Raw genomic sequence first — 17401 nt, 5'->3', positions numbered from 1 at the left:
TGGCATACACACTGAGGAAACCAGAATTGAAAGAGATACGTGTACCCCAATGTTCACTGCAGCACTCAGTGTTCATGGCAGCACTGTTTATAATAGCCAGGACATGGAAGCAACCTAGATGTCCATCAGCAGATGAATGGATAAGAAAGTCGTGGTACATATACACAATGGAGTATTACTCAGCCATTAAAAAGAATACATTTGAATCAGTTCTAATGAGGTGGATGAAACTGGAGCCTATTATACAGAGTGAAGTAAGCCAGAAAGAAAAACACCAATACAGTATACTAATGCATATAAATGGAATTTAGAAAGATAGTAACAATAACCCTGTGTGCGAGATAGCAAGAGACACAGATGTGTAGAACAGTCTTTTGGACTCTGTGGGAGAAGGAGAGGGTGGGATGATTTGGGAGAATGGCATTGAAACATGTATAATATCATATGAAATGAATTGCCAGTCCAGGTTCAATGCGTGATACTGGATGCTTGGGGCTGGTGCACTGGGACGACCCAGAGGGATGGTATGGAGAGGGAGGAGGGAGGGGGGTTCAGGATGGGGAACAGGTGTATACCTGTGGCAGATTCATGTTGATGTATGGCAAAACCAATACAATATTGTAAAGTAATTAACCTCCAATTAAAATAATATTAAAAATAAAGTGTACAATCCAGTGGTTTTTAAGTATATTAATAAGAGTTTTGCAACCATCATCACAGTCAAATTGATATCATTTTCATCATCCCCAGTAGAAATACCTTATCAATTAATAGCCACTCCCCATTTCTCCCCAACCCTCCAAAGCCCTGACTCAGCCCCCCCACTAATTAACTTTTATCTCTATAGATTGGCCTGTTCTCAACATTTTATGTAAATGGAACCAGTATAACATGGGGTCTTTTGGGTCTGGCTTCTTTGATTTAGCATAATGTTTTCAAGGACCACCATATTGTAGCTTGTATCATTTCATTCCTAATGGAGTACACCATTTTACATTCCTACCAGCAGTGAACAGAAGTTTCCTTTTCTCCACATCCTCACCAGTGCTTGTTATTGTCTGTCTTGATTTTAGCAGCCCTAGTGGGAGTGAAGTGTTATCTCTTAAGGTTTTGGTTTTCATTTTCCAGGTGGGCTAGTGATGTTGAGCTCTTACTATACTTACTGGCCATTTATGTATCTTCTTTGGAGAAATGTGTATTCACATTTGTTTTTTTATTGAGTTGTAGGAGTTACTTATATTTTATATATATAGGTTCTTATAAGACACATGATTTTCAAAAATATCTGTAATTCTATGAGTTGGTTGTCTTTTCACTTTAGATTTATAAAGCATCTTTAGTAGCCCCCTTTATTTTAAAAGATAAAGTTCAATTTATCTGCCTTTTTTCGTTGTTGTTTCTTACGCTTTTGAACAATAGAATGGGAAAGACTAGAGATCTTGTCAAGAAAATTAGAGATACCAAGGGAACATTTCATGCAAAGATGGACTCAGTAAAGGACAGAAATGGTGGGGACCTAACAGAAGCAGAAGATATTAAGAAGAGGTTGCAAGAATACACAGAAGAGCTGTACAAAAAAGATCTTCTCGACCCAGATAATCACAATGGTGTGATCAGTCACCTAGAGCCAGACATCCTGGAATGTGAAGTCAAGTGGGTCTTAGAAAGCATCACTACGAACAAAGCTAGTGGAGGTGATGGAATTCCAGCTGAGCTATTTCAAATCTTAAAAGAAGATGGTGTGAAAGTGCTGCACTCAATATGCCAGCTTGGAAAACTCAGCAGTGGCCACAAGACTAGAGAAAGGTCAGTTTTCATTCTAATCCCAAAGAAAGACAATGCCAAAAAATACTCAAACTACCACACAATTGCACTCATCTCACAGGCTAGTAAAGTAATGCTCAAAATTCTCCAAGCCAGGCTTCAACAGTACATGAACCGTGAACTTCCAGATGTTCAAGATCTATTTAGAAAAGGCAGAGGAACCAGAGATCAAATTCCCAACATCTGTTGGATTATTGAAAAGGCAAGAGAGTTCCAGAAAACCATTTACTTCTGCTTTATTGACTGCACGAAAGCCTTTGACTGTGTGGATCACAACAAACTGTAAAATTCTTCAAGAGATGGGACTACCAGACCACCTGAGCTGCCTCCTGAGAAATCTGTATGCAGGTCAGGAAGGAACAGTTAGAACTGGACATGGAACAACAGACTGCTTCCAAGTCAGGAAAGGAGTATGTCAAGGCTGTATATTGTCACCCTGCTTATTTAACTTATATGCAGAGTACATCATGAGAAACACTGGGCTGGATGAAGCACAAGCTGGAATCAAGATTGCCAGGAGAAGTATCAATAACCCCAGGTACGCTGATGACACCACCCTTATGGCAGAAAGTGAAGAAGAATTAAAGAGCCTCTTGATGAAAATGAAAGAGGAGAGTGAAAAAGTTGGCTTAAAGCTCAACATTCAGAAAACTAAGATCATGGCATCTGGTCCCATCATTTCATGGCAAATAGATGGTGAAACAGTGGAAACCGTGAGAGACTTTATTTTGGGGGCCTCCAAAATCACTGCAGATGGTGACTGCAGCCATGAAATTAAAGACGCTTGCTCCTTGGAAGAAAAGTTACGACCAACCTAGAAAGCTTATTCAAAAGCAGAGACATTACTTTGCCTACAAAGGTCCGTCTGGTCAAAGCTATGGTTTTTCCAGAAGTCATGTATGAATGTCAAAGTTGTCCGTAAAGAAGGCTGAGCACCAAAGAATTGATGCTTTTGAACTGCGGTGTTGGAGAAGACTCTTGAGAGTCCCTTGGACAGCAAGGAGATTCAGCCAGTCCATCCTAAAGGAAATCAGTCCTGAATATTCATTGGAAGAACTGATGCTGAAGCTGAAACTCCAATACTTTGGCCAGCTGATGTGAAGAACTGACTCATTGGAAAAGACCCTGATGCTGGGAAAGATTGAAGGCAGGAGGAGAAGGGGACGACAGAAGATGAGATGGTTGGATGGCATCACCGACTCAATGGGCATGAGTTTGAGTAATCTCTGGGAGTTGGTGATGGATAGGGAGACCTGGTGTGCTGCAGTCCATGGGGTCACAAAGAGTTGGACACAACTGAGCGACTGAACTGAACTGAACTGCCTATTCCAAGGTCATGAAGATCTACACTTGTATTTTCTTTAAGAGCTTAATAGTTTTTAGCTCTTGTAATGGTTTTTCATTTTTTAGTTAATTTCATATATTGTGTGAGGTAGGAGTCCAACTACATTCTTTTGCATATGACTGTCCAGCTGTTTCAACACTGTTGAATATAATAGTAGCTTCAGTATTTCGGCTGGGTTGGTTGTTAAACCAGAAATTTTCTTGATGATCTCTCACTAAGCAAAACAAAGCACTCTTACTAAATGTCTTAACATCATGCTTTTTTAAAGGTATTTGATAGATTATTTTAGTTTTAAAATTTAGATGGTATTTTGATAAGTGAGATAGTAAATGGCTTTATGGTTTCTATAGTTGTAACAAAATAGAAACTACTTGGTTTTATGGTTAAACAATCTTTCTGGTTTATTTCAGGTGTGTAGTATGCATGTGTGATTTTGAGTCAAGGCAGCTACTTAGAGTTTTACCCTGTAACCATGAGTTCCATGCCAAGTGTGTCGACAAATGGCTTAAGGTAAAATGATGGCATCTGAAAAGAATGACATTGAATTTTCTCTTACTGATCATAGTCTGTGGTTTGGTGGAGGGTGATTAAATTGAAACACAGCTTTGATAATTCTGACCATTTTCTCCTTTGTGTATATGGGAGGGGAAATTCCAAAGACACAAATTCTGATAGTATGCCAGAGTGAAATTATTTCAAGGACTTCTTATTTTCTTCTTCTTTTTTAATAGTAGGATAAAGGGACTTCACTGGAAGTCCAGGGTTAAGACTGCCTTCCAATGCAGCGGGCACAGGTTCAATCCCTGGTTGGAGAGCTAAACACATGCCGTGGGGTGTAGCCAAAAAAAATTTTTTTTAATAGTAGGATGAAAATGTGATACAGTAAAATATCTTAAGTCAAGTTTAGGGTTGGTTTGTTTTAGATTATTCTGAGTAGGAGATGATAATGCTGGCTTAGATAACTTGACAGTTGGTGAGGAAGACAGATGAGTTAAAATAGAATCAGTCTTCCATATGAGCAGATTAACGGTACCTAGTTTTGTCCAAACTGAATCCTAAAGGTAAAGAATCTAAGCTTTCTAGAAAACAGAACTTATTATATATGCATAGCCCTGACATGTGAGAACAGGATGACCGGAAAAGCATTGGTTCCATGTGGCTGATGGCTAGAGTGTGAGGGAGAGTAGCAAGAGAAGGGGATTCAGAGGTAAAACCAGGAGTCAGCTTTTTGCGAAGTCACTGGGGAGTGTGCGAGAGTTTGGATTGGATCCTGAAAGCACGTTTTAGAAAGATCACGGCTACTCTGGAGAAGGTAATAGAGGAGGTTGATGAAATAAGGACGTACTGGGCCAGATGGAGAACAAATAGTAGAAGCTGGATGAAAAGAAGAGTACTTGACTCGAGAGCTGTCATAATGTAGAAATGAGAGCATTTGATAAAAAATGCTTTGTAGAACATGAGAGCAGGTGTTGCTTATGTTTCTGATTTTAGCAGCACGACGAATGGTAGTGCCATTTGTTGAGATGGAGTTTTAATTTTAAGCCAGTTATTACATTTGTCTGAAGTGGTGATGGATAGTCTTGTCTATGTTAAAACAAACCGAATAAAGAATTATTCATAGGCTATTATTGTTTTAGAGGTTTGTGGAGTATTTTTAAGAGATTAAATAATTGTACTTTCTTAAAGGAACAAAGAATGTAAAAACTATGTGGAAAGTAAAATAGCTCTGTTGCTTTTAATATGTTTCACAGTATAAGTCAAAATTCAGACAAGTGCTCTCTTTTTTGTTTTAGGCAAATCGTACTTGCCCAATCTGCCGAGCTGATGCTTCAGAAGTGCATCGGGATTCAGAATGACCAACCTAAGAGCACAAATTTAGTTTGGGTGTTCCTCATCACATGTATATACGGACTATCCATTGAACTTAATCTGTGTGGCTTCCAGCCCTCCCTTTACCAAAAGGGTCAATGGACCTTTCTTTGCACTGTGTGACTTAATCAACTATAAAAGCTTACAATTAGTCTTCACAATTATGGGATTGTTATACTAACCGTGTGATTGGAACTCCAAAGACTTTTTCTTTAGCTTAATTTTGTGTGTGCACTAACATTCCCTGGTTTTTGTGTGATCATTCCGAGTGTTGCTGCAAGATTACAGTGGACGTGATCTTTTAGCATGTGCTTTCATAAAAAGTGGTAGCTCCAGATGATATAGCAATCTACCTTATATAGAGCCTTCAGAAACTGTGAGTGGAAATGAGTGCAGCGTATGACTGTTGATGGTAAATGTATCTGTGTGTGTGTGAGAGAGAGAACGTGTGAAACTACTTGTGTGAGGGCATGGTAGCTAACGTGTGTATGAGATCCTATATACCAGCATGTACCAAGAATGTGTGTGTAGTTTTAATTATGCTGCAATGTATAATCTGGTGTGTTATTTAAACAGCACTAGTACTGTACACTGGTTTTTCCCCTTGTGTTTGCTGTTGCACACTGATTGCTAAGGGTGCATCAACTATAAGCATTGAATACTCCATCCCCCTCCGTCCCAGTGAATGGAATGAGAAAAGCCTTCTTCCTTTGCTTCAGGCAGCTGTCACCTTCTCTTTGTTGGTGGTCCCAACTGGGTCACTTAAGGAAAAAGTGTAATAGATTCTCACTCCATGAACCTGAAATTTTGATTTTTGTTGTGAAAAAGAAATTTTTAAATCTCCAACTTGCTGTTTCCAAAAAGAAGGTGCAATATCATACATCATCAGTTAGCAATATTAGCATTTCAATCAGTGATTTGAATGTTGATACTCTCTTGGTTTTCCTTTACATTTTCAGTAAGCTTCTTAGCCGGATGTGCTTGTGATTTTTTTTTTTTTCTTTTAATGTTTAGGTTTGTAGTCTATTCTGAAGATATTTGAGTAATATATTTCTAAGAATACCACTGGTCCCATGAAGTCTCACCTCCTCTACTTCCACCAGAAAAAAATCTGTTAACTCAGCTTGACTTCTGATATGTTATTTGTTCAAGCTCCCATAGGCAACTAAATTGTTTTAAGAAAACTATGTTTCTGTTCTGCCAAGCTCCAATTCTGAAAGTTGTCTAGTTCTTCTCCCCTCAGTAAACGTGCTTCTCATTGAAACCCTCATTTCCAGGATGGATCAAGTGCTGTGACAGCTCAAGCTCCTTAGACCTGGTGTGCTTTGATGTATTATCACTTTTCTTTTTTGTTGAATGAGAAAAAATTAATATAACAGGTGTCCAGAATACTTGCAGTATAAATGAAGATTTGATTTTTGTATAAAAAATAACGCTGTAAAACAGGAATTGACCTGCATTTAGTTGCTCTGAAAAGAATACATAGCTGTGTGGGTTTCTTTGTTTTTTTAAATAGGTTCCTTGAGCATAATTCAGATCGTTTCAAGTCATTTTTCTAGCAGTGTTTGAATTCCCCTCTCATTCTTCTAGTGTCTTCACCATTGTCTGCCTTTTCCTGCAGTTGATGTCCTTGTTCTGTTTGCAGTAGCACAAGCTGCAATTCTCCAGTCAGGACTGTGATGACTTGCTGCCAACCTCAGCTTTCATTTGGCTCTGTGTCCGTTTTCTACTCAGACAGTGTTAACTACTTGTTACTGCCATGCTACTTGCCTTCCCTTGAAGACTATAAGCTCATCACAGCTTAGAGTTCAGTAAAGTCAATTCACACAGAAGCACAATTTTGCCCTTTTTCAGACACTGTTGCCTCTATCTAGTCCTACAAGTAGGATTTTGCATACTTTGTTTGCCCCTGTATTTGTCAGTGCATCAGAAATACATCTATAAACAGTGGTAAAATGCACATGTTACTTTTAAATCATTAGAATATTCCCTACCTGTTCCTAATGAATAAAGTGTGTTAAAGACCAAAATTACTGGCGTAATAATCAACTACATTACAAATCACGTATAGTTTAATCTTTATTTTTTTTAATTAAAAAATCATGTTTAAAATGGCAAAAGCCCATCTTATACATAGACTCTTTTATATAGCTGCAAAAAGTTTATATCTGTACAGATCTAACATAACATTACTACACTCAGTATTCATTTTATTGAAGCATGCAAGTAAAGCACTTTTTCTAATTTATATAGATACTTAACAAGGCACACTGTACTAATGACTAGGAAAAGTAGCTCTTTCTTCCCTCTCTGGGATGGTGAATTCTTGTCATACTACCCCTTTTCCATTAAATTTTTGAGAGGCCGTTGGCAATTTAGGAGGCAGCAGGGTCTATTTTGGTAAAATCCAGAATTGTTGCACTCTTGTGGCTGATTTCTCTTTGGGAATGTCTTTTCTTCGCATGGGGCTCTTAGAGATGTGTGCAGATTTGCTTATTAAGTAGTTAGTGTGTGTTAGGAGCGTACATGCATGTGTTCCAAACCAGCTCACCCTAGCCACATTTAGCAACTGTGTGGCTAGCAGAAGAGAAAGAACAGTTGATTTGTACCCAGCTGTTGACTCCTTAGGTGATGCACCGATAGCAGGCAGATGCTGGTTTCTTGCCTTCTTCCCCTTTCCTCCTAAAACAATATTGGCTTTACCACCTTAACTCTGCTGTGTTTTTTTTTTTTTTTTTCCTTTGCATGAAATACCACCTTTGTTTGTTTTTAGCACCCCCTCTTCCCCAAAAAGAAAAAAAACAAAAAATAAGGCCTCCAGGTATCAAGATCTCATTAGGATTTTCTGTCCTGAATTTTTTCGAGCAAAATCTAGAAAATGTGAAAGCCTATTTAGATTTTATACACTCTCTGAAATGTGATTTGTTAAGATTCTTATATTTGGGCCTCTTATAATATTTTAAATGAGATCTACCAACTCACTTATGAGAATATTTTTCACAGATATCTTTAGGCCTTTATTAGAAAGCTATTTTCCCCCTGTTGGTACATTTGGTTACCTCATTTTGCTGTTTGTTTCAGATTATGGAAAGCTCACAGGGGTATATTTTGGAATCATTTGCTGAGTCATTTCCTCAAATCATACTCCATTGTATCAGTTAACATATAGTTTTAAATGTACGTATTATAAATATCTGTAACCAAATCATTTGAAGGCTTGATAAATTTTTAACAAAGTTTGTACATTTTTTATGAAAGTTACTAGTAATGCTTTACTAAGTAGTGCAATGAATTTTTATTTTTAATCCCTGTGCCCAATTTTGGAGTTGAGAGGGTTGTTGGTAATAAATGTATGATGTACACTTAAAACATTGGGTTGTGTTTGGTGTTACTGTGTTAGGGAAGGGTAAGGGTCATGTGTGTTTGGAGGGAGGGATGTAGGGGACTTCCAGCAGGAAGATAGAGCTCTTGAGCTCCGAGCAGCCAAACTTAACTTTGAGGCAGTAATTCAGATTTTGTTTCTGTGTTTGTGTCAACAACTTAGAAACATAAAAGCAACTTGCTTTATAACTCATGTGGCACATATTTATATCTTTAAAAAGGCCAAGAAGATAGCTTGAGTGTAGGCACGTGTACATGGTATAAGCTCATTGAACAGTAAAGTTACATTAAGTGGGGGCCTGGAGTTCTTTCTATTTGTGTCAACCATAAGATGCCAAAGATAGTTGGGCAGATTGGTTCACATTAGCTATAGTATGTTATGTCTAACTTGTCCACAGAATATGGAAAGAGGAGCTCATCATTTTCCTTACATGTTTGTGTAATTGCTTTCCTTTGACTAAAAAAGGAAGAGAGTAAAGCCACCTACTTTATTATTACATGCTGAAAGTGGAAATAGAATGCCAAAAAAATGAGGCTAAGTGATAGAACCCAGTTCTCCCTCATTGAGGAAGCAGTACTTCCTTGACAGAAGCATTCAGAAAAGTGACCAATCAGGGTCACTGATTGTGTCCCTCAGTTTTCCAGCATACTTGAAAGAATGTTTGCATTTGAACTGTGAATATCTCAAAACTTGTTCTGTCTTATATTACAGAGGCATTTGCTGCTCAGTCAGTACCGGTGCCTTCTCTCCCACCTCCCTACCTGCTGCTGTGGGCAGCGAGTCCCATGAGGCTGGTTCTGACCAGGGGACCATAAGGGTAGGCCATGCAGCTGTCTCTTCTGCCGTGGTTGATGGCAGCCCTGGATCCTGAGTCACTACCTGGAAGAGCCACTGGATTCCACGGGTTTTCTGTTAACAATAAACTGAGGTCCTTAGACTACTCTTTGTCAGGATTTTGTCTTTGCCAATTTATTCCCCCCATTCAAAAGACTTAAGTCTGTTTAGTCTTATTCTAACTACACTTTGATAATACTAGTCCTCAAGTGTACCAGTTAAACACCACTGGCTACAGTTAACTTTTAATAGGTCACAAGGTCAGATTTGCACCACATGATAGAATTCTTCGGAATGTTTGCAGTCAGATCGGTACCAAGTATCTCAGGTCTCTGTGTGCTTCAGGCTAATGATAATGCAGCATCACCTTTGATATCCCTAGACTTGTCAATTTCTTCATTGCATGCCTTAATATACTACAGTATGATTAGAAATATTTTACTGTTTGTATAGTTGAACATAATTTATTTCTATATCAATACATAAATGCATAAAAAGCAGACTTAGTTTCTGTGAACATCATATATAGCTTCCCTGGCTAACATTTGAGAACAGAATTTCCTGTTTGTTAGTAAATTCCCAAATTAAACATTTGTTTATAGCACCCTCCAGATCCATACCTATTTAAAAAATTAACTTGCCAATCAGAGAATTGGGCGTTCTGAAGAGAGCGACAAACTGAACCCATACAAAGTGTGTGGGGTAGACTCCTACTAAAATTGCTCTAAAGTGCATGTGCTCTTAACCTTTTTCATGTGGTTCTTCTGCCTCCCAAACTGGAAGGAACTGTAGGAATGAAAAAGATTGAAGGGGGAAAAAAGAACATAGTGACAGCCAGGGATACTGAATGTCACCTTACTGTTCGGAAATGGGCTGTAGGGTCAGTATAGATGTTTCCTCACTAGAAGGATGAGGAGAATTAACTCAGGATGAAGGAACCCATGTTCCCTTCAAACCTCTGTTTCTTGGTCTACACATGGAAAGTTTAGTGGCTGGTCAACAAAAGGACCTACAGCCTACACACAGCACCCTGCATTGTATACAGTCAACATGTTCACCAGCTGCTTTCTTGGCCTCCCTTTCAGTGTTAGAATCCCCTTCCCACAACCCTTCTGTAATAGTAAACTTAAGAGATCCTAAGGCAGCCTCCCTCTTCCCACTACCCTAGCACCTTCAGGTATAGATGAGAGTAAGTTTTATATTGGACTTCCCTGGTGGCTCAGACGGTAAAGTGTCTGTCTACAATGCAGGAGAGCCGGGTTCGATCCCCGGGAAGATCCCCTCAAGAAGGAAAATTATCCATCCTTCTTGGTAGTAAATATAGACATTTCTGCAGTCAGTGTAAGCAATGTGGTATCCACATGTTTTAGTTGGTTCTTTTTCTCCCCTTTTACTCTTGGATATGTTCATACTGAACTTCAGCTAAATCAGAAGACTATAACCTTAACTCCATTACCAAAACAAGGCCAGCCTTGCCAAGAGAAAATGGATCACTGGCTATTCAGGCTTGCTGCTACTGCTACTGCTAAGTCACTTCAGTCATGTCCGACTCTGTGCGACCCCATAGATGGCAGCCCACCAGGCTCCCCCGTCCCTGGGATTCTCCAGGCAAGAACACTGGAGTGGGTTTAATTGCAGTAAGGAAGAGCATAGATTGTGTTTACTCTAATTCCAGAATATATAAAGGAAACTTGGATCCTCTGTCTAATCCCAGTTGCTAAATTTTAGTCAGGGAAGCAAATCAGAATGGAAAAATTGAGTTCAAGTTCAGTAAATTTCTGTTTCCCATGAAATGAGAGATCCAGGTCCTTCCTAAGGAATGTTCACAGCACAAATGTGTAGCAGCACAAATGTTCACAGCACAGCAGTGTAGGCCAGGAAGCCTTCAGGATCAGGAGTTCAAATACTATGTGTATTTGTTTCCTCTGAGTGCCTCAACAGATTACCACAAATTCAGTGATTCAGAGCAATTTTAATCTTTCAACTTCTGGAACAGAATTTCAAAATCATTGTTGCTTTTCGTTGGAGGCGCTGGGTGAGAACCATCCATGCCTCTGTCTCCTTGGAGTTCTTTGGCTCGTGTAGACACAGAACTTAAGTCTCTGCCTGTCTACACATGGGTCTTCACATCTCCCTTGCATCTCTTATGTGTCTTCAACCAAATGGAAGTCCCCACTCCTCTGCATAGAAGCCAGCTATGGAGGTGCTTTAAGGAAAGCCAGGTTTGTCTGATCTCAGTAAATTGTTTGAATGTTTCAATGAATGAACTCAAGATTCCAGAATTTCTTATCAAAATGACCAAAATAAGTAAACTGTGAAATGTACCATCAGGTAAGTGAGCAAATTAGCAATTGTTTTAAGGGTAATAAATAGGAACAAGCCTGGTAACCTGTGCCCCAGGTGTGTGGTTTGATCCAAGATGGCTCCTTTGTTGAATCAAAATCTGATGAATCTTGAAAACATGGTAAGTGAAAGAAGCCGGATGAAAGGCCACATATCAAGATACTCCACATCCAAGGTCAGGAGTGGCAGCAGTGAGGAGATAGCCCACGTTCAAGGTAAGGAGCAGCGGCTGTGCTTTGCTGGAGCAGCCATGAAGAGATACCCCACGTCCAAGGTAAGAGAAACCCGACGGTAGGCACTGAGAGAAGGCATCAGAAGGCAGATAGACCGAAACCACAATCTCAGAAAACTAGCCAATCTAACCACATGGACCATAGCCTTGACTAACTCAATGAAATTAAGCCATGCCGTCATCCCACTCCAGTACTCTCACTTGGAAAATCCCATGGACAGAGGAGCCTGGTAAGCTGCAGTCCATGGGGTCGCTAAGAGTAGAACATGACTGAGCGACTTCACTTTCAGTTTTCACTTTCATGCACTGGAGAGGAAAACGGCAACCCATTCCAGTATTCTTGCCTGGAGAATCCCAGGGACAGGGGAGCCTGGTGGGCTGCCGTCTGTGGGGTTGCACAGAGTCGGACATGACTGACGCAACTTAGCAGCAGCAAGCCATGCTGTATATAGGGCCACCCAAGACGGTCGGGTCATGGTGGAGAGTTCTGACAAAATGCGGTCCACTGGAGAAGGGAATGGAAAACCACTTCAGTATTCTTGCCTTGAGAACCCCATGAACAGTATGAAAAGGCAAAAAGATAGGACACTGAAAGATCAACTCCCCAGGTCGCTAGGTGCCCAATATGCTACTGGAGATCAGTGGACAAATAACTCCAGAAAGAATGAAGGGATGGAGCCAAAGCAAAAACAACACCCAGTTGTGGATGTGACTGGTGATAAAAGCAAGGTCCGATGCTGTAAAAAGCAATGTTGCACAGGAACCTGGAATGTTAGGTCCATGAATCAAGGCAAATTGGAAGTGGTCAAACAGGAGATGGCAAGACTTGGAATCAGTGATCTAAAATGGACTGGAATGGGTGAATTTAACTCAGATGACCATTATATCTACTACTGTGGGCAAGAAGCGCTTAGAAGAAATGGAGTAGTTTCATAGTCAGCTCGAGTCCAAAATGCAGTACTTGGATGCAATCTCAAAAACGACAGAATGATCTCCGTTTGTTTCCAAGGCAAACCCTTCAACATTACGGTAATCCAAGTCTATGCCCTGATCAGTAATGCTGAAGAAGCTGAAGTTGAATGGTTCTGTGAAGACCTGCAACACCTTTTAGAACTTACACCCAAAAAAGATGTCCTTTTCATTATAGGGGACTGGAATGCAAAAGTAGGAAGTCAAGAAACACCTCGAGTAACAGGCAAATTTGGCCTTGGAGTACAGAATGAAGCAGGGCAAAAAGGCTAATAAAGTTTTGCCAAGAGACCACACTTGTCATAGCAAGCACCCTCTTTCAACAACACAAGAGAAGACTCTACACATGGACATCACCAGATGGCCAACACCGAAATCAGATTGATTATATTTTTTGCAGCCAATGATGGAGAAGCTCTATACAGTCAGCAAAAACAGGACTGGGAGTTGACTGTGGCTCAGATCACGAATTCCTTATTGCCAAATTCAGACTTAAATTGAAAAAAGTGGGGAAGACCACTAGACTATTCAGGTATGACCTAAATCAAATCCCTTATGCTTATACAGTGGAAGTGACAAATAGATTTAAGGGACTAGATCTGATAGAGTGCCTGATGAACTATGGATGGAGGTTCATGACATTGTACAGGAGACAGGGATCAAGACCATCCCCAGGAAAAAGAAATGCAAAAAAGCGAAATGGCTGTCTGAGGAGGCCTTACAAATAGCTGTGAAAAGAAGAGAGGTGAAAAGCAAAGGAGAGAAGAAAAGATACATCCACTTGAATGCAGAGTTCCAAAGAATAACAAGGAGAGAGAAGAAAGCCTTCCTCAGTGATCAGTGCAAAGAAATAGAGGAAAATAATAGAATGGGAAAGACTAGACATCTCTTCAAGATAATTAAGAGATACCAAGGGAACATTTCATGCAAAGATGGGCTTGATAAAGGACAGAAATGGTATGGACCTAACAGAAGCAGAAGATATTGAGGTGGCAAGAATACACAGAAGAACTGTACAAAAAAGATCTTCACGACCTGATTATCTTCAGATAATCACGAGGATATGATCACTCACCTAGAGCCAGACATCCTGGAATGTGAAGTCAAGTTGGCCTTAGAAAGCAGCACTACAAACAAAGCTAGTGGAGTTGATGGAATCCCAGTTGAGCTATTTCAAATCCTGAAAGATGATGCTGTGAAAGTGCTGCACTCAATATGCCAGCAAATTTGGAAAACTCAGCAGTGGCCATGGCACTGGAAAAGGTCAGTTTTCATTCCAATCCCAAAGAAAGGCAATGCCAAAGAATGCTCAAACTACCACACAATTGCACTCATCTCACATGCTAGTAAAGTAATGCTCAAAATTCTCCAAGCCAGGCTTCAACTTACATGAACTGTAAACTTCCAAATGTTCAAGCTGGATTTGGAAAAGGCAGAGGAACTAGAGATCAAATTGCCAACATCCTCTGGATTGTTGAAAAAGCAAAAGAGTTCCAGAAAAACATCTCTGCTTTATTGACTATGCCAAAGCCTTTGACTGTGTGGATCACTGCAAACTGAAAAATTCTTCAAGAGATGGGAATACCAGACCACCTGACCTGCCTCCTGAGAAACCTGTATGCAGGTCTGGAAGCAACAAGAACTGGATGTAGAACAACAGACTGCTTCCAAATCGGAAAGGAGTTCGTCAAGGCTGTATCTTGTCACCCTGCTTATTTAACTTATATGCAGAGTACATCATGAGAAATGCTGGGCTGGAAGAAGCACAAGCTGGAAACAAGATTGCCAGGAGAAATATTAATAACTTCAGATATGCAGATGACACCACCCTTATGGCAGAAAGTGAAGAACTTAAGAGCCTGTTGATGAAAGTGAGAGAGGAGAGTGAACAAGTTGGTTTAAAGCTCAACATTCAGAAAACTAAGATCATGGTATCCGGTCCCATCACTTCCTGGCAAATAGATGGGGAAACAGAGGCTAACTTTATTTTGGGGGGCTCCAAAATCACTGCAGATGATGACTGCAGCCATGAAATTAAAAGACGCATTCTCTTTGGAAGGAAAGTTATGACCAACTTAGACAACATATTAAAAAGCAGAGACATTACTTTGCCAACAAAGGTCCGTCTAGTCAAGGCTATGGTTTTTCCAGGAGTCATGTATGGATGTGAGAGTTGGACTATAAAGTGAGCTGAGCACTGAAGAACTGATGCTTTTGAACTGTGATGTTGGAGAAGACTCTTGAGAGTCCCTCGGACTGCAAGGAGATTCAACTAGTCCATCCTAAAGGAGATCAGTCCTGAGTATTCATTGGAAGACTGATGCTGAAGCTGAAACTCCAATACTTTGGCCACCTGATGCGAAGAGCTGACTCATTTGAAAAGACACTAATGCTGGGAAAGATTGAAGGCAGGAGGAGAAGGGGATGACAGAGGATGAGATGGTGGATGGCATCACCCACTTGATGGACATGAGTTTGGGTAAACTCCGGGAGCTGGAGATAGGCAGGCCTGGGGTGCTGTGGTCCATGGAGCAGCAAAGAGTTGGACACGATTGAGCAACTGAACTGAACTAAACTGATCATATGATTCCATCTATGTGAAATGTCAAAAGCAAATCTGTAGATAAGGGAAGTAGATTAGTGGTTGACTACAGCTGACTTAGGTTTGGGAGTGACCGCCAAGGAGTGTGGGTTTCTTTTAGGAGTAATAAAAGTATTCTGAAATTGCGATGGATGCAAAATTCTGTGGATGTATTGGCAGCCATTGAATTGTACAGTTTCAATTGGTGACTTCTATGGTATGTGAATTACATCTCAATAAAGCTGTTCTTTTAAAAAACACAACATAATACCTGTCAGAATGTCTATCATTAAAAAGATTAACAATACCATGTGTTGGTGAGGACATGAAACAAACAGAATTCTCATACACTTGTTTTTTTTTTAATTTATTGATTTTGATTGGAGGCTAATTACTTCACAATATTGTAGTGGTTTTTGCCATACATTGACATGAATCAGCCATGGGTGTACATGCGTCCCCCATCCCGAACCCCCCTCCCCATCCCATCCCTCTGGGTTGTCCCAATGCACCGACTTTGAGTGTGCTATTTCATGCATCAAACTCAGACTGGTCATCTGTCTCACATATGGTAATATACATGTTTCAATGCTATTCTCTCAAATCGTCCCACTGTCGCCTTCTCCCAGAGTCCAAGAATCTGTTCTTTATATCTGTGTCTCTTTTGCTGTCTTCTGTATAGGGTTGATGTTACCATCTTTCTAACTTTCGTAAATATGTGTTAATATACTGTATTGATGTTTTTCTTTTTTACTTACTTCACTGTGTATAATAGGCTCCAATTTCATCTAGTTCATTAAAACTTACTCAAATGCATTCTTTTTAATAGCTGAGTAATACTCCATTGTGTATATGTACCACAGCTTTCTTATCCATCGTCTGCCAGTGGACATCTAGGTTGCTTCCATGTCCTGGCTATTGTAAACAGTGCTTCAGTGAACATTGGGGTACACGTGTCTCTTTCAGTTCTGGTTTCCTCAGTGTCTGTGCCCAGCAGTGGGATTGCTGGGTCATATGGCAGTTCTATTTCCAGTTTTTAAAGGAATCTCCACACTCTTCTGCATAGTGCCTGTACTAGTTTGCATTCCCACCAACAGTGTAAGAGGGTTCCCTTTTCTCCACACTCTCTCCAGCATTTATTATTTGTAGACTTTTTGATTGCAGCCATTCTGACCAGCATGAGATGGTACCTCATTGTGGTTTTGATTAGCATTTCTCTGATAATGGCTGATGTTGAGCATCTTTTCATATGTTTGTTAGCCATTTGTATGTCTTCTTTGGAGATATGTCTGTTTAGTTCTTTGACCCATTTTTTGATTGGGTCATTTATTTTTCTGGAATTGAGCTTCAGGAGTTGCTTGTATATTTTTGAGATTAATTCTTTGTCAGTTGTTTCATTTGCTATTATTTTCTCCCATTCCGAAGGCTGTCATTTCACCTTGCTTAGTTTCCTTCGTTGTGAAAAAGCTTTTAAGTTTAATTAGGTCCCATTTGTTTATTTTTGCTTTTATTTCCATTACTCTGGGAGGTGGGTCATAGAGGATTTTGGTATGATTTATGTCAGAGAGTGTTTTGCCTATGTTTTCCTCTAGGAATTTTATAGTTTCTGGCCTTACATGTAGATCTTTAACCCATTTTGAGTTTATTTTTGTGTATGGTGTTAGAAAATGTTCTAATTTCATTCTTTTACAGGTGGTTGACCAGTTTTCCCAGCACCACTTGTTAAAGAGATTGTCTTTTCGCTGTTGTATATTCTTGCCTCCTTTGTCAAAGATAAGGTGTCCATAGGTGTGTGGATTTATCTCTGGGCTTTCTACTTTGTTCCATTGATCTATATTTCTGCCTTTGTGCCTGTACCATAATGTCTTGATGACTGTAGCTTTATAGTATAGTCTGAATTCAGGCAGATTGATTCCTCCAGTTCCGTTCTTCTTTCTCAAGATTGCTTTGGCTATTTGAGGATATAACGATTATAAATATATAGGCACCCAGCATAGGAGCACCTCAATACATAAGGCAAAT

At 39.9% G+C, this 17401-nt stretch overlaps 1 protein-coding gene across 6 annotated transcripts in view; it reads left to right on the top strand.

Moving 5' to 3' along the window:
* RNF38 (ring finger protein 38) overlaps positions 1-17117 on the top strand; it is a 137281-nt gene extending 120164 nt beyond the window's left edge. For 4 of the 6 annotated variants that reach the window (XM_052644606.1, XM_052644604.1, XM_052644601.1 and 1 more), the window contains 2 exons: positions 3580-3679; positions 4963-6412. In XM_052644606.1, coding sequence (XP_052500566.1) covers positions 3580-3679; positions 4963-5025 — 163 coding nt within the window. In that variant the 3' untranslated portion in view covers positions 5026-6412. Of the gene's footprint in view, positions 1-3579; positions 3680-4962; positions 6413-9131; positions 9178-17071 lie in introns of those variants that run through there. The other 2 variants (XM_052644603.1, XM_052644602.1) reach the window with 2 other exon arrangements.
* Positions 17118-17401: the final 284 nt, after the last annotated feature.

Source organism: Budorcas taxicolor, chromosome 8, assembly GCF_023091745.1.
Source record: "Budorcas taxicolor isolate Tak-1 chromosome 8, Takin1.1, whole genome shotgun sequence".
In the NCBI taxonomy this organism is placed as follows: Eukaryota; Metazoa; Chordata; class Mammalia; order Artiodactyla; family Bovidae; genus Budorcas; species Budorcas taxicolor.
The sequence above is the reverse complement of the archived record's forward strand: the minus strand, read 5'-3'. Positions and strand labels throughout refer to the sequence as shown.